Source organism: Motacilla alba, chromosome 6 (genome assembly GCF_015832195.1).
Source record: "Motacilla alba alba isolate MOTALB_02 chromosome 6, Motacilla_alba_V1.0_pri, whole genome shotgun sequence".
Classification (NCBI taxonomy): domain Eukaryota; kingdom Metazoa; phylum Chordata; class Aves; order Passeriformes; family Motacillidae; genus Motacilla; species Motacilla alba.
Window position 1 is genome coordinate 3042820 of NC_052021.1, and position 24201 is coordinate 3067020.

General features: G+C 48.6%; 2 protein-coding genes across 10 annotated transcripts in view; both read left to right on the forward strand.

The window, feature by feature from the left end:
- Positions 1 to 24201, forward strand: part of LOC119702804 (C-type lectin domain family 2 member D-like) — a 603052-nt gene that overhangs the window by 82720 nt on the left and 496131 nt on the right. The gene's annotated exons all lie outside the window — the stretch shown is intronic.
- The window catches only part of P4HA1 (prolyl 4-hydroxylase subunit alpha 1), a 30107-nt gene continuing 8855 nt past the window's right edge, over positions 2950 to 24201 (forward strand). For 4 of the 8 annotated variants that reach the window (XM_038141397.1, XM_038141398.1, XM_038141395.1 and 1 more), the window contains exons 1-9: positions 2950 to 3075; positions 9403 to 9519; positions 10333 to 10429; positions 12216 to 12367; positions 13055 to 13192; positions 14916 to 15155; positions 16006 to 16196; positions 16709 to 16885; positions 19964 to 20034. In XM_038141397.1, the coding sequence (XP_037997325.1) occupies positions 9432 to 9519; positions 10333 to 10429; positions 12216 to 12367; positions 13055 to 13192; positions 14916 to 15155; positions 16006 to 16196; positions 16709 to 16885; positions 19964 to 20034 (1154 nt within the window). In that variant the 5' untranslated portion in view covers positions 2950 to 3075; positions 9403 to 9431. Of the gene's footprint in view, positions 3076 to 9402; positions 9520 to 10332; positions 10430 to 12215; positions 12368 to 13054; positions 13193 to 14915; positions 15156 to 16005; positions 16197 to 16708; positions 16886 to 19963; positions 20035 to 21080; positions 21152 to 24201 lie in introns of all 8 variants that reach the window. The other 4 variants (XM_038141396.1, XM_038141399.1, XM_038141393.1 and 1 more) reach the window with 1 other exon arrangement.

The following is a 24201-nucleotide window of genomic DNA, read 5'->3' on the forward strand; positions in this document are numbered from 1 at the left end:
CAATAAACAGAATATCCAGGGAAATAGTGCCCTCGTTACCAGAGTTACTTACAAGTTTAGCTTTAATTATGCTTGACTGCTATTTTTATGCTTCCTGAAACAGAGCAGGCCCAGTCTTATTAATCCAGCGAGCTAATTGGATTAATGGACAAAACACATCTTCCCTTAAAAAGATAAAGGATTGAAATATAATCTCTAAGGGAAGTATCCACCCTGCTGTTAAAACAAACTAACAGATTTATTGACCCTAACTGCCCCCAGATATGGATCTTGCCAGAAGAGCTGGCTTTAGAGAGAAGCAGCTGGGGGAGATGCTTGGGACATCAAATCTTGGGCCAGCCTCTCCAGCCCAGAGCAGCCAGGTGTTTGTAAGGGCACCCTGTCACGGGAAGCACTAAAAGCCAGGGCATCATGGCAGGGCAGGGCTCTGGTCTCTCCCATGGGTTGGATTAGCCCAATCGTGCCCAGCCGTGTGCCACAGGAAGATAAGAAATGAGATTAGTGCACTTCTGCTGCTCTGACCTGGGGCACGCCAAGCAACCTGTGAGAGATCCCTGGTGCCTCCTCCCCCAGGCGTCACACCTTCACTGCCCTGGGAGGTATTTCTGCAGCACGTAAGCAAGGGGGATGATTTCAAAACAGAGGCTTGCTTGTCACTTATTCACCTAATCATTTAATTCAAGGAGCACAAATACCAGCTGTTGGTTTGGCACTTGAGCTGGTTCTTTGTAAGCGTTTTGGGGGCTCCAAGTTGAGCGAGTTGCATCTGTAAACTGTTTATATCAGCCCCTTGCAGACATTGTACCCTGTGCTGGGAGATTTCTGGGAGTGAAGTGAGGGCCTGGACACAAAAGTGTGTCTCTGACAGCTTTCTGTGGCTTACCAATTTCAGCTTTGGCTGGGCCCCAGAGGAAATGAATCCCAGAAACTCTCCTGATGCAGAACAAACCAAAGGAGCAAAGAGGACACAGGCAGTAGGAACATCATCTCTTACATGGACAAGATCAAGGTAAATCTTTGGTCCTGCGTTGCTAAAGTTATTATTTTTCTTAAATCTATTATATCTAATCTTAAATCTATTATATCTAAAATCTATATTATTTTTCTTCAATTTTCTATTGTAAAATACTTATATTTGGGTTAAGTGTTGGTAAAAGATTTTTTCCAAGCCATAAAAGCAGCTGGAAAATTTAATTCCAGGCTAATAATGGTTATACTACTAATCTTGTTTTTACTTTCTGTTTTGTGCCTCTGCAGTTGCCCCCAATAAGCAGAAATGAGCATTAGAATTGCTAACAGCTGTAAAACAACTTGTTAAACAACTGTTAATTGCCTTAAATACACGAAACCAGCAAATTCACATCAAAAACTTGTGGTCCAGCCACAAGGAACTTTTTGGAAAGAAAAAAAAAATTCTTTTTTTAGGACGAGCTTAGGGAAAGACAAACCACTTCTTTAAAGAGAAAGCTAACGAGTAGTCTTCTCCCCTGTCATTAAATTTTAGATGCAAACCACCCAAATTCTGGCTTTTCTCTGAAGTTAGAATCGTGTCTGTTATGTATATGATGGACCTTTTGATCAGCTGGGCCTTCTGAGCTAATGTGGGTTGATATAAATATGACTGAGCAACCTCATTAATCAAATCTAACGAGCTGGAGCCTTCAGCCCCCTGCTGATGGGCTTGTTGGTGTCCCCCTCTGCCTGCCCCACTTCCTAAAAATATCTGGAGAGCGCAAAAGAGGATGAGAAAGCAGCAGACCTCGCTTGAAGAGATCTGCCCGTGCCTCTCCAGCGTGTGAGGTTTTGCCAAATCTCTAGAAGCTGCTGTTAAATCTCTGGCTGGATGTTAGGGACTCTTTGGATAATGGGGCTTTAGCTGGATGCCTCAGCTTGGATAACATTCCAGAGTTTCCTGCTAGTTGTAGGAGTTGTATTTCTGTTGGAAGGCGACCAGAAGGAGAGGAAGGGAAGGCTTATTTTTTGATGGATAGTTCCACTAAAAACTGGCCTTCTTCCTGCTCTGCCATCAGCTGTGTGGACACATCTGTGTCCACAGCTGGACAAGAAACGACTACATTCACCTCGTGCCCTTGTTTGTGTCTCCTGTGAGACACCCTGCGTCTCAGCACCCCCCAAAATGGGACAAAACACCCGAGGCTTTGTCCCTTCAGGTGGCAGCTGAGGTGGCAGTCTGGGAACAGGGAGAAATCTCAGCTGTGGATCCACGCTGCAGCCTCCAAGGTCCCTGTTCTGGACGAGGGGGTTTTAAGGCAGTCACCCTGCTGAAAATGTGTGTTGGAGCGGGGTTTGGCCCTGTCATGCCTTTGCCAGCACTTGTTGTTGTGAAAGATTTCCAGCTGGGAGTGACCACGAATTGAAAGGGCAAAGATGGAAGGCTGGCTGTGCTAGTGAGGAGGTGATCCTTTCCTTGAAACCCTCATCTAAAGAGACAGGGGAAAATGCTTAGGAATGTCCCTGATTCCAAGTGAATCGCAGGAATGAACAAACAGCCAGTTTCTCTATGAAACCCTAGAAAGCAATGAGCAGGCAGCATCGATCTCTCCGAGCAAAACTCACCCAAGCAGCTTTTTAAAGCGCCTGGGAGGGTTCGGGGCGCTGTAGCACAGCCCAGGCTGGGCTCCATGATCCCGGACTCTTTTCCAGCAGCCTAACTGCTTCCGTGACGCTGAGCCCGGCTGCCCCGGCAGCAAGCTACGGGGCTGGCGTTCTGGGCAACTTTTACTCCAAAAACACCGCTTCGGCTCCGTGCTCCCCACACTCCTTGGCCCGGGGGTGGTTCCCAGCCCGGTCCCCCCGGGTGCCCGGTCCCCCCGGGCCGGCCGGACCCACGTGGAGACGCGGCGGTGGCGGCGGCGCATGCGCGGTGCGGCGCCCGCCGCTGTGACCGGGCTCACGTAGCGCGCGGGCCGCGCCGCCCGGGGGCGTGGCCTGAGGGGGCGTGTCCGGGCGCGGCTATAAGAGGCGCGGCGGGGCCGGGCGCGCTCAGTGCGTGAAGCCCCCGGGCAGAGCGCGGAGCTGCGGTGCTGCCCCCGCCCGGCCGCCCCCCGTGCTCAGGTGAGGCCCGGCCGCCCCGTCCCGCCGGCCGTGAGGGTGCCCGGGCGGGTGGGGCGGGGGGAAGGGAGCCGCGGGGCTGGGCGGCCGCCGCGCGGCCGGCCGTGGGTGGGGGCGATACGTGGCAGCGCTCCGCCGCCCCCCGCCTTCCCCGCGGCGAGGGGCCGGTGTCCCGGCCGGGGCTCCCGGCCCTTACGTAACGGGAGCCGGCAGCCTCCGGAGGGGGGCGGGAGGGCGCCGGCGCGCCGGCTTCCCCGCGGCTGGCAGACTAAACACGGCCGCCGCCTCCCTCTCCTCCTCCTCCTCCTCTGCCGCCTCCCGTTCCCCGCCGCTGGGAGTTGTCCCCTCGGCCCGCTCGGCTCCGCTGCCCTCCGGTGGCGCGGGTGGGCTCCCGCCCCGCGCGGTGGCCCCGCAGCTGGAGCGCCTCGGCCGCGGGAGCTGCGAGCGCATGGCTCGCTGCTGGGAGGCATGGAAAGTTACTGGACGCGGGGATTGCGCCCCGGGGAGCGCCGCTTGCCTTGGTTTCCCTCGCCGCTGCTTTGGGTTGGGCTCAGCCAGCTGCTGCTGCACGTGGAGTTTTGCTTATGCCTTTGTAGTAAGCGATGGCGTTCCGTTTTGATAGGATCCAGCCTGACTAGCAGGAGAAACTCTGGAGCCTTCAGCATGCTGAAGAATATAATACAAATGTTATAAATAACATAACAAAATATAAAAAATAAACATTACATATAATAAAAATAATATAGTAAAAATGTCGCATGTGCTTAGACTAAATCTTCCAGTTTGCCAGAAAAACTGGCTGCTCCCATAGGGGAGATCCCTCGGGATTGCCCAGCGTTTAGTTTCACTACTTTTTTTCCTGCTGGCGAATGCAGAGTCCTGAAGTGTTCGCTTACTTACAAGTAAAGGTTCAGCGCTCGAGGTTTTAGTGAATGAAAGGCATTTATTTACTTGGTTACAACGAGTAAATCACTGCAGCTCCCCACAGCGCCAGGGGCTGTTGGCTCGGGCTGCAGACGGTGCTCTGCCAGGGGCGGAGAGTGAAGGTAATGAGTTCCCGGCTTGTCTGGGAAGCAGAGTCTGGCCTTTGGGGACAAGCATGTTCCCTGTCCCACTGCCCTACACTTCGGACCTTTGCTGGATTCGTTTTAATGCCTTGGACCAAACTGATTTGACCCGGAGCACTCTGCGCTGCTCCTGAAGTATGTGCTGACACAACCAGTACTGATTAATTAACCTTCTTTCTCTTTGTTTCCCTCCCTGAGCCAGCTCTCTGACCTGTGCAGATTTAAGTGCTGTTCCATAATGAATGGCTTTAAAATGTAGCGTTTAAAGCTGTGATTTTTGGGGCTTGCACACAGATTGCGAGGTGCCCAGTGCAGCTTGGCTAACTGAAATGACAGGTGGTGAGTTACCCTTTGGAAGGGGTGAGGATCAGCAGAGGTTTATAGCAGGAAAGCCTCAGCCTTCATGCTGAGGCTGATACAGATAAGGAAATATTTTTTTCTTTAAAGGAATATACTCTGTGGAAGAACCCAAGTGATCATTGGTATTGTCCTGCTTTCTTTATAATTCACAGAATGATGAGGTTGGGAGAGACCTCCAAGATCCTTGAGTCCAACCCAGCCCCAACACCTCAGCTAAACCCTGGCACCCAGTGCCACATCCAGTCTGTTTTTAACACATCCAGGGATGGTGACTCCACCACCATTCCAGTTCTTTATCGCTCTTTCTGTAAAAAACTTTTTCCTAATATCCAACCTCTATTTCCCTTGGTGCAGCTCAAGGCTGTGTGCTCTGGTTCTGTCAGTGCTGCCTGGAGAAAGAGCCCAACCCCACCTGAGTACAGCCACCCTTCAGGGAGCTGTAGAGAGTGATGAGGTCACCTCTGAGTCTCCTTTTCTCCAGGCTGAGCACCCCCAGCTCCCTCAATCACTTTAATGTCTGAAAATGTTCCTGGATATCTCTGTATTTGCTCAGCTAATCCTTGAGCAGTAGGCTTGCCTCCCACCTGTTGTGTCTAATAAAATAATTGCTCTATTCCATCCCCAGTGTTCTTTGACTTGGCCTGGGAAGTTCAAACAGGTGAGCTCTGAGGGCTGTGTCCATTCCATCTTAGTCTGGAGGAAACCAAGGCAAAACTCCCTTCAGTTCCCTGTGTATAAACCTCTGTACAAACACAAGTGCTCTGTATTCAGCCATGAATGTTGTCTTCAACTTGGAAGCAAATGATAGGTAGAACTTTGGAATTGATTCTCATCTCTTATTGTGTTACATTTTTCATATATAGATGAAATATTGTAACTTTGTCATTAAAAGATGCTTAAAGTGCACCCTGTTCTTTTGGTAGCAGCAGTTGTAGAGAATCTTTCTTCTCTCACTGCTTTGATCTTAATTTTAAAACAGCCTTTGATCATGCTAGAGGACTTGGGGACTGGATTCTGGTGCTTCTGTCCTGTGAGACCTTTAAGCAATGATGGCAGCTAAATGTTCTTAAATGTACTTATTTTGGGAAAGTTCTTTCCTTTTCAGTAGTATTTTTGGTCACATTGTGTCATGAGACTGTAACTTGGGTTGTCCTTGAGATGGGAGAGGTTTAGGGCAGTGAGCAGCTATCACTTCTGGTTCCATCTTCTCCATGTCCCCTAAGCTCAGCTTAACTGGTCAAGGGGTTTTATTATTATTTTAATGCAGTGGGGTCCATAAGGATTGTGAGAATGGACCCATCTTTTAATCAAAAGCTGAGGATCTTGGTGATAAGTTTTGCCTCCTGGCCCTGCCGTGGCCTTCATCTTGAGCAGGCCAGCTTTTTCTTACCTAAATAAAGAAGCTGGTTTGGAATTGAGTTAGAGCCATTCCACAGCCCTTCAGTTTCCATTTTTTATCCTGTTTTCTCAGTCCTGGTAAGCACCTGGGAGCTTGGAGCTGGCAGTGAGGAGACTTGGCTCATGAGCATCTTCAGCCCTTGGTCACTGAGCACTGGGAGCTTGACCGTGATGAGGTTATGTCACGTGTCACTCTGCAGCTGTCTTCGCTTGCCCGCTTGCATCTTTCTACTTGTAAAGCAGAGCTGAACCCTGGGAAGTCCCCAGAAAAACCCCTTGAAGTTACATCAGTTGGAATGGTGGTGTTGAAATTTGTTGAGTGCTCAGAGAGTCTGTGCTGCTCTTGGCAGTGCCATTGCTCTGCTTGCTGCTTTGTTTCCCTTCTCTCCGTGTGTTTGTTTGCTCTTTGCTGTTCCCCCCCTTCCCCTGCTGGTGTTTTGCTGTTTCAGAGCTTAGTCAGTGCTCGTTCCCAGGGGAGGCAGGGAGCTCCTGTGTTGGAGCTGTCAGCTGCACTCCCACTTCCCTGCGTGGGCAGTGATCCCTCCCCCCCGAGATGCTCGATTGCCATTTTTGTGGGACACGGCTGAGGAGGAGGGCGAGACTGACAGGAGTAATGGAGAGAGGATTTTCATCTTGTTTTACTTCATGTCACCAATGGGAAGAAATTAAAACCTACTAACTTGGCAGCCTGTGAGTCTGGGAGATTTCCAGTGTCTACACGAACTGAGCTGTGTTTGCTTTGATTGGGAACCTGTGGCTGGTCCTGCTGCAGTGGTTGGAAAGCTCTGCTCCTTCTGAAATTCTTCCAAGAATGGGAGATCCAGTTCCTCTGGGCAGCCTCTTCTAGTGCCTAAGTGTGAGAAACTTTGTGTTTGTACCTCCTTGGAATTGCCCTGGTTGCGTTTTGTGGCTGTTGCCAGTCACTCCTGCTGTGTGCCTGTGGAGATAAGGAGAAGGGAATAAGGTTGCAGCAGTGTTTGCAGAAGCCTGGTGTTGGAGCAGGCTGCAAAGGCAGCTGGAGAAGGGGAAAACCAAGATGGAACACTGTCCCTAAGAGCAGCAGGTGGAGAGGAAACATTGTTTTCTTCACTTTTTTGGTGATTCTGTTTATTGGTTTTTCTTTGTGGTTTTAAAAAGTTTCATCTTGATTAATACAGCAAGAAAAGAAACTTTCCGAGGCTTCTCTTGTGTTTCACTGGGTGCAGTAAACAAATAGCTCAGTGCATTCCCAGTGCTGATAAAATTGGCAAATATTTACGATGTAGTAAAGCTGTTTGTGCTTTGTCACCGACTCACAGATGTGTTGGCTCGAGTGCTGAATGAGCAGGAGGCACTTGGCTTTCTGCAGGGTGAAACAGGAGCTGAGCGGTGCTCTCAGTAAGAACATCCGTGGGTTTTGATTAGGTATGTTTGAAACAGTCTGATGGCTGCCTGTGGGGAGGAAGAGGTGAGGAAGGCTGCTGTGCACAGCAGGGCTGCTTTAGAGCATTGGTGAGGGGGAAAGAGGCACTCCAGGAGGCTTCCCTGTCCAAATTCTCACTTTCACCGGCAGAAAGCGAGTTCTAATGTGACGGAATGCATTGGCCCTTCAGCTGTGGTCAGGCAGATTTTGGGCGCTTTACAAGAGCTGGAGGCTGTGCTGCTTTTCTGGGCTCGTGAGCATTTCCTGCTGCTCCTGTTGGTGCCAGTGGAGCTGTGCTGGTCCTGTCCCACAGGCAGGCAGGCCCCAGGGGAAATCCAAACCCCAGTGCCTCCTTCTGCAGTGCTGCAGGTGCAGGGAGAGGAGGGAGCTGCCTCCTGAGCCTCAGGCGCAGTGTGAGGAGAGATGCTGCACTCCAGAGCCAGGGATATGTTCCTATCGATGCCACCACCTGTGCTGGTTTTTATTTGAGTGTAACTTTTGAACTTCCCTGGTTATGTGGGGTCTCACCCCTGGATTGGGGGGACCCCGAAAGATGGAAAAGTCTCTCCTCCAACCCCTTCAAAGAAAGACTCAGCAGTCTTCTGTTGTCCGGTCTCAAGGTTGTTTATTGTTGTTTATCTAAAAGATTCTTCTCCTGAGCTGCTGTGGCCCGTTCAGCAGGTCAGACAAAGGCACACTGCCCTCCCAGGGGCTGCTGCCATCTTTGATATCACACATTCCGTGTTACATGTTTATACCTTTCCCCCAATGCCAATCATCTGTATTGAATGGTGACTTTCTACTCTAAACCAATCTGTGAGTGCCAACACCACCAAAGACATGGAGGCTAGGAGGGAGAAAGGAGGAGGACAGGGCACACCCAAATCCCTCCATCTTAGAACCCCTGACCCCCATGTACAAAACTCGGACCCCTGTGTACAAGGCTTAAACCCCCCTGTACAGCACTCAGAAATCCTTCCTTTCACTTGGTGACTACTTCTAATACAATACCTAAACTTGTGTGTGTGGCTTGTAATTCTTCACACAGAGTTGGTGATTTGCTCCATGGGCTAAGATCCAAACCCCACGTGTGTCTTTGGCTGCTGCCAGGGTCTCAGAGCCCCCTGCCAGCGGCTCTGGCCATCCAGGGCACCCGGAGGGATGTTCTGGATTCCCACAGTTATGTTTGCACTTTTGCTGTGTGAATACCATACCTGGGTCTATGTTCTTTGCTTGATTAAGGTTATGCTACTTTCTTCCCTAAGCAGGCCAAACTACCCTGCAGCTGAGCTTGTTGCTTTTTTTCTTTGTTTTTTCCTTCATTAGTTGTGCTGTTGGAAGAGCTGTAAACCAATTTGTTAGTCCATGCACTGGAGTTCATTTTTTTTTTCTGGCCAGCTACAACATGTGAAAGTTTAAGCTTTTGTTTGGGGGGGAAAAAAAGCAAACCTTGCGAATTCCACGACAGCATAATTACTCCTGAAGTATGCAGGAGCCAGGCAATGCTGGGCTGCTGAAGGGATCAGGATCCTGAAAGGCTTGAGCTTGGCAGCTGGCCGTGCAGAAAGCACTGCCTGTGGGTGCTTAGCCAGGATCCAGGGACAGACAGAGCTGCCTTTTGTGTCAGGTGTGGAGCTTGGCTCCACGGAGGCAGCAGGAGCACGCACAGGGCTCCCTCTCTGGGCTGCTCATGTAGGGTTTTCATTCAGACCTGCTCCACTGGCATCTTCCTCACTGAAAAAAGGAAACTTTTTGTTTCCCATTGAGTGGATGACCTTGATAATGACTATTTTAAATCAGTGCTGTGGGCTTTTTTCAGTGTTTGATGGTTTCTTTCAGTGCTTTGTGCAAAGCAGCTCTGCCTGCAGCATGGCTTAGATGCCAGAAAGAAGAGTGCTGCTGAACACCTCCTCCCTGAGCTATTCTTTTTTCTCAGGTGCAAAAGCCAGCAGGAGGGGCTCGGTCTGTGGGAGCTGCTCAGGCTGTCGGGGTTCTGCTGCCTCAGGCAGCAGTGGCAGCCCCAGGAGACCGAGCTGCCCTTTCTGGAGGTGCATAGCACTCTGGTGAGCAGGGGTTTTCACCTGTTCTGTGTTTCTCTCACAGGTGTGTGGTGAGGTGGCAGCTGTTGAGCAATGGCGTTCAAGAAGGTTTGGTGTGCCCTGGCCCTGGGGTTTCTGCTGCCTTTCTCCTGTGCCCACACGGACTTCTTCACTTCCATTGGTGAGAACTGCTTCGGTGTAGCCAAAAGAGTTTCTTGACAGCCCCCAAAGCTCGTTCTGCAAGGATGTGTTAATCATCCAAGGCCCTTATTGGTACAGAGCTAAACCCATTTCCTAGTTCTTAGGAAACTTATGGCTTTTCTTTGGGGAGAAATGGGCTTTAAGTCAGTCCAGGGGTGGTCCAATGAGCCAGGCTAGGCTTTGTAGTCACTATTTATTCTTAAGGGTGTTGGGATTGAAGCAGGATTTTGGTGCTGCACCCCTGTGGAAGGAGGAGGTGAGCTGCCAAGGGCACATCATGGTGCAGTCTGGAATCACCCTTGGCTTCTGGTGGGCACTGCACCCCTTTGTGCTGAGCCACTTCAGCTGCCTGCTTGCAGGAGGTGGAGCAATTATTAATTAATGCCAGGGCACCCTTGAAGTCACGGATGTAATCTTAAAAATAAAGCCCTGGATTAGTGGTGTGTATCAAACACAAAGGCTTTGTGTATATCTGTAGCTTTCTCTTTATTTGCTCTACATTATGTATGCTTGGATGAAAGATTACTCTGTGGCAAACTATTTCCTTTTCCAAATGAATCCTAAATTAGTTCTAATAATAAATATGCAGTATTACATTAATTTCCATGGCAACAAGCTTGGTCCAGCAGGAGATTTTCTCCTTCAAAAAAAAAAATAGGTCTTACTCGGATACTCCTTCAAGGTTGTTTTAACAAATGCAGAAGGACTTTTGGGGAAGTAGAAAAGAGGAAAATGCCTTTAATTCTCAGGATTTTGTGTTTCTCCTTGACTCACCCAACTCATTTTTTTCTAGGTCATATGACAGACTTAATTAATACAGAAAAAGATCTGGTCGTGTCGCTCAAAGATTACATTAAGGCAGAGGAAAGCAAGCTGGAGCAGATCAAAAAGTAAGCAGCTGGTGTCCCAATGCTAATGGTCAATGATTTGAGTCCACCCTTATGCAAAAAATGCTTCCTTAAGGCTGATTAAATTTGTGGAATTTTTCCTCTGGGGCAAAGCTTTAAGTAGCAGGTTGTGCTGGGTGTTTGTTGTAAGCTGTTCCCTTTCAGCACTGCTTGGTGTATAAATAAGAAGAGACCTGACCATGTGAGGAGCAGAGCCCAGTGTGTCAGATTTTATCACAGCTAGAAATAAACCTATTTTATCACTGAACAGGATGCTTTCCTTGCTTTCAGAAATATGCATGAATCTGTCTTGAGGGTGTTGAAACAGTTCTAGGTGGAGGAGTGGTTTTTATCTTAGCCTTTGTGTGTTACTTTCTGGTGTTCCACCATCCAGGAAGAAAGATCTTTCTTTGTCACATCAAACACAGCCTTGGAATTGCTGCCAGCTTTGGAATGTTACAAGTAGATTCTTTACAGCTACAAATTAACAAGGGAGCGAGCCAGAGTGTGTGAACACAGCTTACTGCACAAGTGTTGCTGCTCTGCTTTCATTTTATCTGAGGTGCTCCCTGTGAGCTCAGGAGAGTTTACAAGCTCTGTGAGAGTTATTTAAAGAACCTGGGAAAAAAATGCCAGCGTTGTTTGCTGGCACCTGGAGGATGCTGGGAGCTGCTCCTGCAGTGGGAAGTGCAGGGAGGCTTTGACCCTGAGCCATGTGAAGGCACAGGGTGAAGCTGGTATCTTTTAGTCTCGCTTTGAGCTGGAGCTGGTCCCCAGCAGCTGCTCTGGTTTGGAGGGAGCCCCTCACTGGTGTGGCTGCTGGAAAACCCCCAGGGACTGGCAGAGTGCAGGAGAACAGTCAGGGCAGCGTGGGGAGATGCAGCCAGAGGCACCTCTGCCAGCTGTGGGCATCCCCCTGCCTCAGGTCCAGCCTGCAGATTGCATCCAGGCAAACCAGATCCTGGGACAAGAGGAGCTCCAGCTGAGGGGCAGAGCTCCCTCCAGGCTGCAGATTCTGGATTTGCTTTCTTGCAGGAGTTTGGGATTCTCTGTGGGGTGTGGCTCCTCAACATCATTTTACCCTGATTGCAGGGCTTTGCTGCACCTCTTCATGCTGTACAGCTGCTTTTTTAAAATTTCTTTTCATTTTTAAAGCTTTGCTCATTTTGGGGCACCTTGGGGTTGTGAATGACTTGTGGTGCTTAGAGAAGTTTGAGCTGGAGCTGCAGCACCAGAAACTGGGTCTGGGCTCTTCATTTGGGGGTGTGAGAACTACTGATGTTGCTTCATCCAAGCTTTCAGCATGGACAGGAGCTTTGTGTTGAGAGGCAAGGGCCATCTCACAGATGTAAGTGTGTGTCTAAACCTGAAATAATATGAGACAAGCATTGAACTGCCTTTTTGTAAGCCTTAGGGGGAAAAAGGGGTGGTGATTGAAGGATGGAAAATGTGGGTAAAGCTTTGTTTTTGATTAGTCCTGCTTGACAACTCATAATGGAAGTGCTGGTACTGTGCTTCTGGGGCTTGTAGGAAGGAATTCTTCCAGCAGGGTTCCAGCAAGGACTGCAAGAGCAGCACAAGATTTGGGCTGCAGCTGAGGAAGGAGATTTAATAAAGGAAAAGGAAGTAGCCCTTCTTGTTCCTTTTAGAAGAGCTCTAAATATAGATAATGCAGAAACTTGGAATTTTGGTTGGCTTTTTTATTAGTGGAGACATTTGAGTAGTTTGCAATCAGTTCCCTAGCACGGCACCAGATCTCTGTGAGACTTTATGAATATTTTCATTCTAGATGGGCAGAGAAGTTGGATCAGCTGACAGCTACTGCCACAAAAGATCCAGAGGGGTTTTTGGGCCATCCTGTGAACGCATTCAAGTTGATGAAAAGGCTCAACACAGAGTGGGGTGAGCTGGAGAGCCTGGTCCTCAAGGACATGTCAGATGGTGAGTGCGTGCGCCTGCAGCAAAATCCAGCACCACAGGCTCGCTGCAGGTGCTTGCCTGTTGCCTTTCACATGTCAGGGCTTGAATTAGATTTGCAAATCTGCTTTTGAGACTGAGCATTTGTGGAACTAATCTGAATCAGTGTAGTAAACACTTAATTGCTGCCTCTTTTCTTCAGCGAGAGTGGAAGCTCTTTAGTAAGGAGCAGGATATGAAATGGTTGACTGTGAAAGACACTCAGCAAAAGGGAACCAGGGTGGTTACAATGGACCTGTGAGACTGTCTGATCAGCTAATTAATACCAGATGGAGGTTTGTAGTAAGGAATTATAAGAAAGCAGAGCTTTCAAAAAGAAAAGGCTCTGATGAGGGTTCAGCACACTCAGCTTCCCTGCTGCTGTGAGAGGGGCTGAACATGGCAGCAGAAAAGGCTCTGCACCTGCCAGCCAGAAATCTGCACCAGTTGTGTCTTGAGCCCTTCTGAAGGGGTGGGGTAAAAAAAAAAAAAGTGTTTATTTTTTATTTTTCCTTTGCTTTCTTTAAAAAACACCCAAAGCAAATGCAAACTGTGCAGCCTGTGCTGAGTTCAGGTCAGGCTTGTGTGAAGGTGCATTTTGGCTTTCCCTGGAGCAGGGAGTTCACACAATTCCCAGGACAGGGGTGAGCAGTGTTTCCCTGCCTTTCCCAGGCTTCATCTCCAACATGACAATCCAGAGGCAGTTCTTCCCAAACGATGAGGATCAGACTGGGGCAGCCAAGGCCCTCCTGAGGCTCCAGGACACCTATAACCTGGACACAGACACCCTCTCCAGAGGGAACCTGCCAGGTGAGAGCCATCCATGGTTGTTATTTGCATTTCCTAAATGTCCTGATTGCAAATGGTTTGCTCTGTTCCACCTTGCTTAACTGCTCAGCCTGCAGGGAACATTAGGAAGGGGGTTCAGCTGGCTAAAATTAATGAAAAAAGTGGTTTTTTCTGGTTGAAATCTGCATCTTTCCTCTAGTTATGGCAAGATAATCTAGTGTTAACAGTTTCTAATAAAAATCAGTAGCAATAAAGCCTTGCCTGGGTGGGGGTTTTTTCCTTGTGTTGCACTGGCAGATGCCTGGTTTTATTGCACAACTTCATGCATTTTAACAAGTTCCTTTGAGCTTAAACTTCAGGGATTGTGTAAACTGAAGAGCAAGAGATGCTGCACACACAGACTTGAGCCTGTGTGGCATTGCCTGAGCTGATCTTTAATAGGCTGCTCTGTGCAGGAGAAGACACAATTTCTTTTTTTTTTTTGTCAGGAAACTTTCTCAGCTGAGTCTTCCTTGTTTCCTCTGTTCAGAAATAGTCCTGTGTGCCAGCTGGCAAAAAATTAGCTCTGTACAATCCATCTTGTTTTTGCAACTGCTCACTGTGGTCAGATGCCTAATAAAATTAGGAGTAATTGGCTTTATGTGTTATGATGCATAACTTTGCTTTTGGGTTTGGTTCAAGACCTGCTCAAGGACCTGCAGATTCTCCCTAATGCAGTGAGCAGCTCGTTGGTGTTTTCTTCAAACAGCACAGAAGTACAAGGGGAAGTTGTGCTGCTTTTGAAGCAATGAGCTGTCCAGACTGTGTGCAGTGAAGCGTGCTGGCAGAACCTGCGAGTTCTGCAGGATAGGAGAGAATGGCTTGGACTCTGGAGAGCTCCAGAGGGGAACTTCCCATGTGGTCACTTGTTTGTGCTCCTTTTCTTCATTCCCAGGGAATTTCTTTTGGTCCACAATCTCAGCTACTGCCAAATCATTGTGTCCTTTGAGGGTTTGCAGGTTCAGGCTCAGGAAGCTGCAGTTGCTGCCCATCACAGGGGTGGACAGCAGAACAGCTGCCCTCTTTGAGCACTGCAGGGCTGCTGGTAGAAACCCAGAATGGGTTAAGATGAAATCAGGGATGCAATTCTAGCTGTAACACTGGCAGGTCCTGTTTCCCTTTTGCAAGATAAAATTTGGTTTTTCCTAGGGCCTGTATTTCCAGAGGCAAAAATAGGAATCTGTAATTTGCCTACTAGTGCTTTAATCTTTCAGAGGTCACTTAAAATGTTTCTAAAAATGACTGACTTGAAAAAAATCCCAAGCAGCTGGGAATTTACTCCCTGATGTTTTCCTTCTCCTCCCCCACCAAGCTGTCACTAACAAGTCGTGGTTCAGTAACATTTTGAAAGTGATAATGTGATGTCCTTGAAAACAGTTCTGAAACTTCAAGTTTGGCTTCTTTTTGCTCTTGCTGGAAGTGGTTGGGGTTTTGAGGAAGGAAGGTTTGTTTAATTTGATTTTTCACTAGTGGCAGAGACATTTAGCTGTTCCCTGGTATTCTGGCAGTGGAAAGCTGCATCTGAGTGCTTGTGTGCCAAGGATTTACAGGCTTTAGAGACTTCCAACAAACAGCTACTGCAGAAGGGAGCTGTGGGAGAACAGAAATAAAACCCTGCTGTGAGGAATGAGAAATAACTCAAATGTTTCTCAGAGCACAGGTCTGGAACCCTGTGTAAACTCTTTGTTTTGCTCCAAATACCCAGGTGTGAAGCACAAATCCTTCCTAACAGCTGAAGATTGCTTTGAGCTGGGCAAGATTGCCTACACAGAGGCTGACTACTACCACACAGAGCTGTGGATGGAGCAAGCCCTGAAGCAGCTGGATGAGGGAGAAGTGTCCTCTGCAGACAAAGTCTACATCCTGGACTACCTGAGCTATGCTGTGTACCAGCAGGGGGACCTGGCCAAGGCCATGGCACTCACCAGGCGCCTCCTGGAGCTGGGTGAGGGGCACAGGGACACAGCTCTGCTTGCGTTTGTCCTGGGCACTGCAGCCTTGCCTGGGATCTGACTCCTCTTACGCTTTGCAAAGTGTGTTTTTGCATTTTAGATGGGGATTTGCTGCTTGTACTGAAGGGTTTTCATGGCTTCTGTACATTTACCTGTCTGAAATCTGGTTCTCTCCCTACATTTTGCTTTCCTGGGTTGAGATTGCTTCCCCTTAGGTAGGGGCAAAACCAAAAGTAATGAAACTGAAACTAAATTGGTGATAGTCAAATCTCTGCAGATGATTTAAATACAAAGTCAGCATGCTGAATTTGAAGATGAAGGTGAAACACATGTAAAAGTGTTTCATGAAGATTAAACACCTGTAAAAACAAGAAATACAGAATACAGGACAGTGAGATAAGAGTCTGCTTCATGAAAAATGAAAGCATTTGTTCTCCTGTAAATACTCCACTGGTGACTGACTGTGTAACGGATGCTCCAGGAAGCTCAGAACTAACCCTAACGTAGCAAGAGCCACTTATTAAAGATCTGAAGCTAATTCTGTAAGTTACAAAGCTTTGTCACCAGAAATCTTAAGTCCCACCCAGGGTATTTTCAGGTTTCCAGCCAGTCATGCTGTGCCAGCTCTCTCCCTGTCCCATTCCCTTGTCCCTCCCTCTGAAGTGAGATGGGCTGGAGTGGCCAAACCCTTTTCCTCAGTGCTGGGACCCCCATGTGCAGTGAGGGTTGGAGAAGCAGTGGTGTGCATCTGTTTCCTTTTGCTTTCTGTGAATAACCACTTCTGGATGATTCCTCAGGGGCTGGAACCCTGCCAGTGATCCCCGTCTGTTTCTCTGTCCATAGATCCTGAACATCAAAGAGCAAACGGGAACATGAAATACTTTGAATACATCATGGCTAAAGAAAAAGAAGCAAACAAGTCCAGCACGGGTTCAGAAGAGCAGCAGGAGAAGGAAACTGAGGTTAAGAAAAAGGATTACCTGCCTGAGAGAAGGAAGTACGAAATGCTGTGCCGTGGGGAGGGGCTCAAAATGGTAAAGTGGAGTAGACTGTTCTCAAATGTTTGAAACCAAACAATGTCAGGAATTTGTGTGTGGTGTGCAAGCAAGGAAGTTGTTAGAGCAGCTGGATGAGTGTGCAGAGCTGAGGATCATGTGTTGGATTTCTTCCCCCTTTGGCCTGTTCAGTAGACAGAAAGTAACGCTGCCCCAGGCACTGCTGGCTGCCTTGGATGTGCTCCATCCGTGTCATTAATTGAATAAGGATGCTGGAGGTCCGGAGCTACAGGCAGAATTAAATAGGGGTGGTTTTCTTAGTGATGGAATTATCTTAGTAGGGTTGTGTAAAGTAATGCTTGCTGAAGTATTGAACAGCAGCATTAAAGTGCAGAGAGCTCTGGCCTCTCAAACTGAAATCATCTCTTTAACCTGTCACATAAGGAGGTGGGGAGAGTGAGTTGTTTGTGCGTCCGGGACGTGTTCTGCCCTTGGAGACACCAATGTCCCCTGGCAGCTCTCTGAGTGGCCCTTGCTGTGCCTCCCTGCAGACTCCCCGCAGACAGAAGAGGCTCTTCTGCCGCTACTACGATGGGAACAGGAACCCCAGGTACATCCTGGGCCCTGTCAAGCAGGAGGACGAGTGGGACAAGCCCCGCATCGTTCGCTTCCTGGACATCATCTCCGACGAGGAGATCGAGACCGTGAAGGAGCTGGCCAAGCCCAGGGTAAATACCTCACCCTTCCCTGCCTCTGGAATCTGCAATCCCTCGTGTGCTCGGTGTGAGTGAGTGGCTGGCTGCTCTGGAGGGCAGGGGGTGTGCAGTGAGCTCACACCTTGCTTGCCTCACCTTGCAGCTGTTGGTGGCACCCCTGGAAGGAGGCTGGGAATTCTCTGTGAGGACTGGAGCCAGGTCCCAGCAGTGCAGGATTGTCAGGCTCTTCCAGCAGACACAATTTCAGCTGGTTTGGATGAGGAGGAGAATGGTCTCCAACAGAGAACAAACATAAAGCAGTGAGGGTGGACTGGATTATTCCTGACTTGTGTTTGGTTTTCTGCTTTTGTTTCTTTCCTCTTTAAGTCTGGAAGGGAAAGGCAACCATTCCTCTGGTCCTGGAATGCCACCTTATTGTATAGACAAGAAAGAATGGTTATAGTCTCCATTTTGGTACAAGACTGGCTTCTGTTGATGCCTTGTGAAGGCTGACCTAGAACAGAGATTAGATGATGCTAAATGATGAAGCAGGGATTTATTAAAAGGATCTCCTCCATGGATCCACCTTGGGCAGCACAAGAGCCCAGCCAGGGCTGCACCCAGGATGAACCAAAATGGTCCCAAAATGGATTACTGGTCACAAGGTCTCACACTTGGATAAGTTCTGCTCCATTTGCATATTGGAGTTAATTGTCCAGCTACAGCTTTAGGTTATGAAACCCCATCCTGCTTGTTTTTCTCTCCTCAGCCCACATTGTTTGTGCTCTTGGGCCTGAGATTTGGATCATTTGTCCTTGGTCCCCAGCTGGAGAAGGAATTGTTTTGTCTCCCTGCTCTGTGCAGAGAGCTCACCATCCCTTAATGTGGAGCTTAGACCAACGCACTAAAGCAGCACAGAATGTGAAAAATAGAAAAGCTAAACCCGAGGCCATCACTGTCTCCAGGCTTGGACGCTGCCTGCAGATGAAAGAGCTTTTAAGAGGGCAGGACATAGTTGGTTTTGGCTTCTTATTGACAATGGTGGCTCATCACCCCTGTTTGAGACACTGAATGCAAAGGTTCTTGTTTCTCAGAGAGGAATAATCCAGGGCAGCTCGACTGTCTGAGAAAACAGTGTCCAAGGCAAACAGCAAACTGATGGAGTTGCCTTCTGTATCCAGTTGGTGCAACTCTGCATCTGCAAATGTACATTGAACATGTAGTTAGTTAAATTATTTTCCATCAATTCTAAAGTAAGATGTAAACTCATAGAAATGTAATTTTCCTGCTTTTTTCCTTTGCTTTTGGCCTAAATGGCTTTTTTTGTCCAGAATGAGCTGAGCAGATGGAGACCAGGGGAGTAAGAGCATTCAGTGCAGGAGAAGCTGTTGGCTTGGCCCAGAGCTGTGTTGTTCATGGGCAGCTGGGCAGTGAGGCTGTTCTTGGCCTACCAGGGAGCCTGAAGGGGATCTTAAAGCTCCCTGAAGCCTGAGCTGTTGGACATTGGGAAGAATCTCTTCTCTGAAGAGTTTGGCAGGCCTTGGTAGGGGCTGTCAGGGAGGTGGCAGGGTCACCATCCCTGGAGGTGCCCAAGGAATGGCTGGACATGGCACTCAGTGCTCTGGACTGGGTGGCAAGGTGGGCGTGGATCAGAGGCTGGAGTTGATTATCTTGGAGGTCTTCTCCAACCTCAGTGATTCTGTTCTGAGGTCTCTGAGGTAACGTTCTGAACTGTAAGCAGGAAGTGCAAGCTTTTCCCTCCATGTACCTGTGAGGCATCTCCTCCTGCTGCCCTGGCAGGCAGCTTTGCTGCAGGGCTGAAAATCAGAGCCCCCACTGCTGGTCTGGAGGTGTTGGAGCTCCTTTGCTGCAGCGTGGTGCATTCCACACCTGTGCAATGTGACCAGACCATGACTTTACAGAGCAGAAAACTGTAAATGTGTGACTGTAGGCTCTGAGCTTGCTGAGGTCGCTGTGTTCCTGTTGAACACTCAGCTCATGGCACAGACTTGGAGACCTTTATGGCAGGAGCATCTGTATGCAGTTACTGTTCCCATATTCCCATGGCTGAGGCCTCGCATGGCTCAGCAGCAAAAGGATTTTGTTCCTGGAGACCTAAAGGTCATCTCCTCCTTCCTGCTGCTCGGGATGCTGCCATCCTCTGGGAGGAGAGTGCTGATCTGTGCCCAGCCTTCTGCCGTGCTGGCAGGATGAAGCCTCATTATTCAGCTGTGGAGTCTCCTTGGAATTGTAGTTTGTGCCTTGTTTTTTTATGTGTCTGCATGGGAGGAGAGGAGAGGCAGTGTGCTGGGAGCTCCCTTCTTGTAGGTATGGAGAGGCCTTGGCTTGTTTAGTGTATTTTAACAGTGGAGAAATGCTTCTGGTTGTTTGGGAGGTGGCATGACATTGTGCCCTTTGCAAATCTGGGCTCTGCATGCCAGCCTTTCCAGGTCTGAGCGATGCAGAGTGTCTGGTAGTCCAAGAACCGAGCTGAAGGGCACATGTCAGGTTCTGAGTTGGAATGTTAACACAGATGGGAAGGCATGAAGTACATGGAGCACAGCAGAGGGAAAGGAAAGCCTTGAGCCGGGAGTTCCCACTCTGTGTAAATGTGACCATGGGTGAAGCAGAAGTTGAGAGCTCAGAGGAGCTCAGTGCTGCTTGTGGTACAGGAAGGACCAAAAAGGAATGGTTTATTCACCTTTGGCTTATGGTGCTGCCTGGATTGAGTTTACCTGTTAAACTCCTCATGCAGGGGCAGGACAGTGTAACAAAGCACCACTCGTCCCCGTGCCACACCACTGCATTGCTCCCAGAGCATTTCACTGCAAAAGAAATCCCAGCTGCTGTAGTCTGCTGTATTCAGACAGCTATTCTTACTACAAACACAGAAACAGGACTTGTGGAAAACCTTAAAAAAACCAAACAAGAAACCTTTCTCTAATAAAGCTGGAGCCTGCCCTGGTTCCCCGTGGCCCTGCAGCCTGGGTGGCGGCAGGGCAGGGCAGGTGCCGGGGCGGTGGCGTTGTCCCCTGGCCAGGCTTCTGAATGGTCGGATTGCTGGGCTGCAGATTGTGCTTGTAATGCAACTTCTGATGGTTCGCTTCACAGCTGAGGCGAGCCACCATTTCAAACCCCATAACGGGAGCCTTGGAGACGGCACATTACAGAATTAGCAAAAGGTAAGAGAGCTCTCTGCCAGAGGTTTGGGCCTGTCATCAGTGTGTACGTCCTGCTCGTTCTCAGGAAACGAGGTGGGCTGAAGAGACAGCTTGCAGTCCACCTTGTGATTCCCTGCAGATCTGTAACAGGCTGTTGCTGCTGAGTTTCTCAGTCTTTTCCTTCAGCTGGAAGTTCTGGGGGCGTGTTTTGATTTGTTCTTTCCCTTTTGGTCGCCTTCTCAAGTCTGTTTTTTTCAAGCGAGTCTCTGCAGTCAGCGTGAAAAATACAAGATGCCACAAAACCTTCAGTAAAATCTGGTTTTTGTTTTTAATCTATACGTTCCTTTCCCCTTGCTCTTCTCACAACCAAGAATTGTCCTCCCTTTCTCTGGAAAATGAAACAGACCTAAAATGCCTTAATGGGTGTAAGAAATGCTTCAGGTCCTTGCTGTGCACACAGACACACATCTCCTTGTCCAGGATAATCCCACACTCCCAGCTGAGCTCCTTTACCTCCTGCCTGACACAAACCTGGCAGAGCACAGGCTCCCTTCCACCGGGCTCCTGGTTCTTTTCAGCTTGTCCATTGAGTACTACAAGAGCTGAATTTAGCCAGTGCTTTCCAAAATTGGCTGGATCTGAAAGAAACCACCTGCCCCTGCTTGCCCTCCCTTGGTTTTAGCCATGGTAATTAAAGATTGGCTGCACAGGCCATCAGCACTGAGCCAATTCTGGGAGGAGTTAAAGCTTCTGGGTGAGGAGGAACTGTCTGGGAAACTCAGCATCATGAATTACTTGTAGAAAATCTTGATTTTTAAACCAAAAAAAAAAAAAAAAAAGGAGGAAAAATAATAAAGGGAGGAAAAAAGTGAAAGGACAATCTAACCAAATTATTGCAACCAATTTGTTGTGATTTGGACATGGCAGCTGCAGCTTGTGTTGCCCTTCCAACCATTGCTAATATGCGAGCATCGCATCCGGACCAATCGGAACCCTTTCAAACACCTGGGGCTCGGCCAAAAAGCAGCCTGCAAGGTGGGTAAGCCTTGTCCTTTCTCTTTTTGTAGCTGAGCCGTGCTACTGTTCATGACCCTGAGACTGGGAAACTGACCACAGCACATTACAGAGTCTCTAAGAGGTAAGGGGAAGGGATTCCTTGTCTGAGGAAGTGTCTCCTGGGGCTGTGCCGCTTCAGCACGAGGATTCTGTGGCACTGTCCTTATTCTTCAGCCTTTCTTTCAAAGAGAGTGGCCTAAGCAAGCTGAGCTGTCACCTAACAAAGCACAGGGCCTGCTGAAGTAGGGATTGGTTGTCAGTGGTGGCGTTTCAAGGTGGAAGTGCCCTCTCTGGCTGAGCATGGCTTGTGTGCTGTGACTAACATACTAAACGTGGGCGTGGGGCTCTGCTGGCTCCCAGGGCAATGGGGCTCCTGCCTGGCTCACCTCTGCTCCCCAGCTCCAGTGCCCACACTTGCTCAGTGCTGGGAGCTGCTGGGATTCCTGGCAGCAGTGCCCAGTAAAGCTAGGGGATGATTTTAGAGGTTTCCATGTTGCAATGGTAGTTGGAAGGTAGTTGCTGCTCGAATAGAAACTCGGTGTTCTTCCAGCTGCTTAGACAAACCCCTGAACTTGGAATGGCCTGGAGCTTTTATTTAGCTGTGAATTGCTTCAGAAGGTAAAAGTGCTTCCAAATATGGGCTCACACGAAGGTGGTTGATTCAGGAATGATGATAAGTCTCAGGAGAACTGGAAAACCACGGTCTTTAAGGCCGCTCTAGTGGAAAGTTGAAAACTTTTTTTTTTATGCTTCACACCCTTGCATCCCGTGGGTCTGTGTGCTCATTGGCACGGGCACGTAGTGGGAATCCTCTGGAAATTGTCTGGGAAGCTCTTACATGTTTGCTCCTTAAAACTGACCCCGTGGAGGGTCCTGAGGAACATTCATCTTCCTGTTGGACGTGTGTCGCATTTAATTTTTATTTCTTGTTTTTAATGTTCAAGTCTGTCCATGTCTTACCTCTCTTGGTTATTTGTCACTGTGTATTTGGAAGGTTTGATTTATTCACTTGTGGGGTTTGTCCTCTGTGCCAGACAGCTCTGGAGTATTTACTGAGGAAACTCCTTCATCCTTTTGAACATCCCCTCATGTCAAACCTGATGTGCTAATGATGGGAATTGGAGAAGATGACCAGATTACTCTGATGGAAATTGGGATGCATAATTGGTCCCTATTTAAATAGATCAGGCTTAGTGAAAACTTTTTATTGAGAGTTGTGATTTTTCATTAGTAGGAAGTGTTATTCCCTGAGGTAGTGCAGATGCCACAGGCAGAAAAAATAGTGCAAGGCAGCACCCAACATGAAAGGCCTATCACAAAAACCCAGGATAGAGCCTGGGGAATGGGACCCTTAAATTCTTAATGAGGATTGGTGCTTAAAAATGTGGGACATCCTTCCAGTGTACCCAAGGAACTCTGAGTTAAGTCACGTTTTACTGAGCTAAATTTTTTAAATTCAATATCTCACTGGAAACTGGAATTAAAATTGTAGAGACATATCGAAGAAGTTGGAGAAGGCCATTTTTTGAGGGTAGGAATAGCCTTGAGGTGTGCCTTCTCCTGCTTCCCCCTGCCTTTGCTTTCCTCCGTGTGCACATTTGCAGGATGGGAACGGACTTACTTGACACCTCAGTCTGGAGTGGGAGGCAGAAGCCACCCCCACCAGCCTGATTTAGAGGGCCTGTGCTGTTCCTGCTGCCCTCCTGCACTGCCAGAAACATCTTTCCCTTGGAGCTGCTCGAGCTGGTTCAGATTCCAGATGAATCATTGCTCCTGAAAACCAAAAAATGCTCACTTCATTTTTTTAATACATGACTGCTTTCCCCCTCCAAACATTCCTTCCCAGCACATGCCCTCCTAAATTACAGCATTCCTGCCTCTGAGAGAGCTACTGTTCCCTTGGTGGGACGTGGCAGCTCTGGGAAGGGAGGCACCTTGCCAGTGTGTGCAGCAGCAGGACAAACCCACCCACTCACACACTGCTTTTACAGATCAAAACTCCCTTTTCCCCCTTCCCTCTCCTCCCAGCAGGCAGCCAGAGCTTGCAGCATCTAATGCTAAAAGTTTCCATTTCAGAAATACCAGGCTGGGCTTTTACTCACTGCCTGCTGTGTCTCTGCTGGTACTTTTCTGCACACCAAGTGTGGCTTAGGAGGCTTTTAAACACAAATCCCAGTATTTTGTGGCCAGTGACCTGCAGAAGTAGTGTTGGGATGTAATGTTTTATCCCAGACTGACCAGTGCAGCTGAGGAGATGGGATCTGGGGGGATGTGCTCTTGTGTGTTTGGTAGCTCCAGAGAATTGTCTGGCTTTTCCTTAATGTACTGCTTAGTCTTTAAATCATTTCTGTGCAGAAGCATCTGCCATTCCAAATCTCTGAGGTGCCTCATGCAGAACTAGAAGAGGGAGGAACATGGGACATTTGTGGCCGTCCCCATCCCTGGCAGTGCCCAAGGCCGGGTTGGGCAAGGCTTGGAGCAGCCTGGGGCAGTGGAAGGTGTCCCTGCCCGTGGCAGGGGGTGCAATGGGATGAGCTTTAAGGTCTCTCCCAAGCCATTTCTTGATGCCACGAGTCAATATGATTGTTCCTGACTGTTTGTAATGCGTATAAAAGTTGTTAAAAGCCCCCCCCAGTGTGAATTCAGCACGCTAATGGAAGCATTACATTTTTTATAACAGTTCAGGGATGGCTTTTTACAAAGCCAAGTGGGTCAGCAAAGCACCAAATGTGAGTGGTGGTTATTAAGGAAATGCCAAACCCTTCTGTAACTAAATCAGGGGTATCTTGACCTGCCCTGTGGCCTGTGGCTTCCCAGGAATTGTCCCTTTTTTGTTGGGGCCCATCAGAGGCTCAGAGGTGGCAGCTGGTCCAGAATAGGACAGAATGCAATGAACCTGGAAGTGTGTAAATATTAAAAGAAAAACTGCTGAGCATGTTTAAGGCTGTTACTGCTGCATCTCCCGCACCACTGGCCTGGGGAGTCTTTCTCTTTTTTTGATAGACAAGGGCAGGGGAAAAAAAAGCCAACTTTGTGTGAAGAAATTGTTTTGAATGGGGCTGAGACTTTTATCAGCAAGGGACCGAGCTGGGACAGCAGCAGAGGAGGGAATGGGGGACAGCTGGAATATCC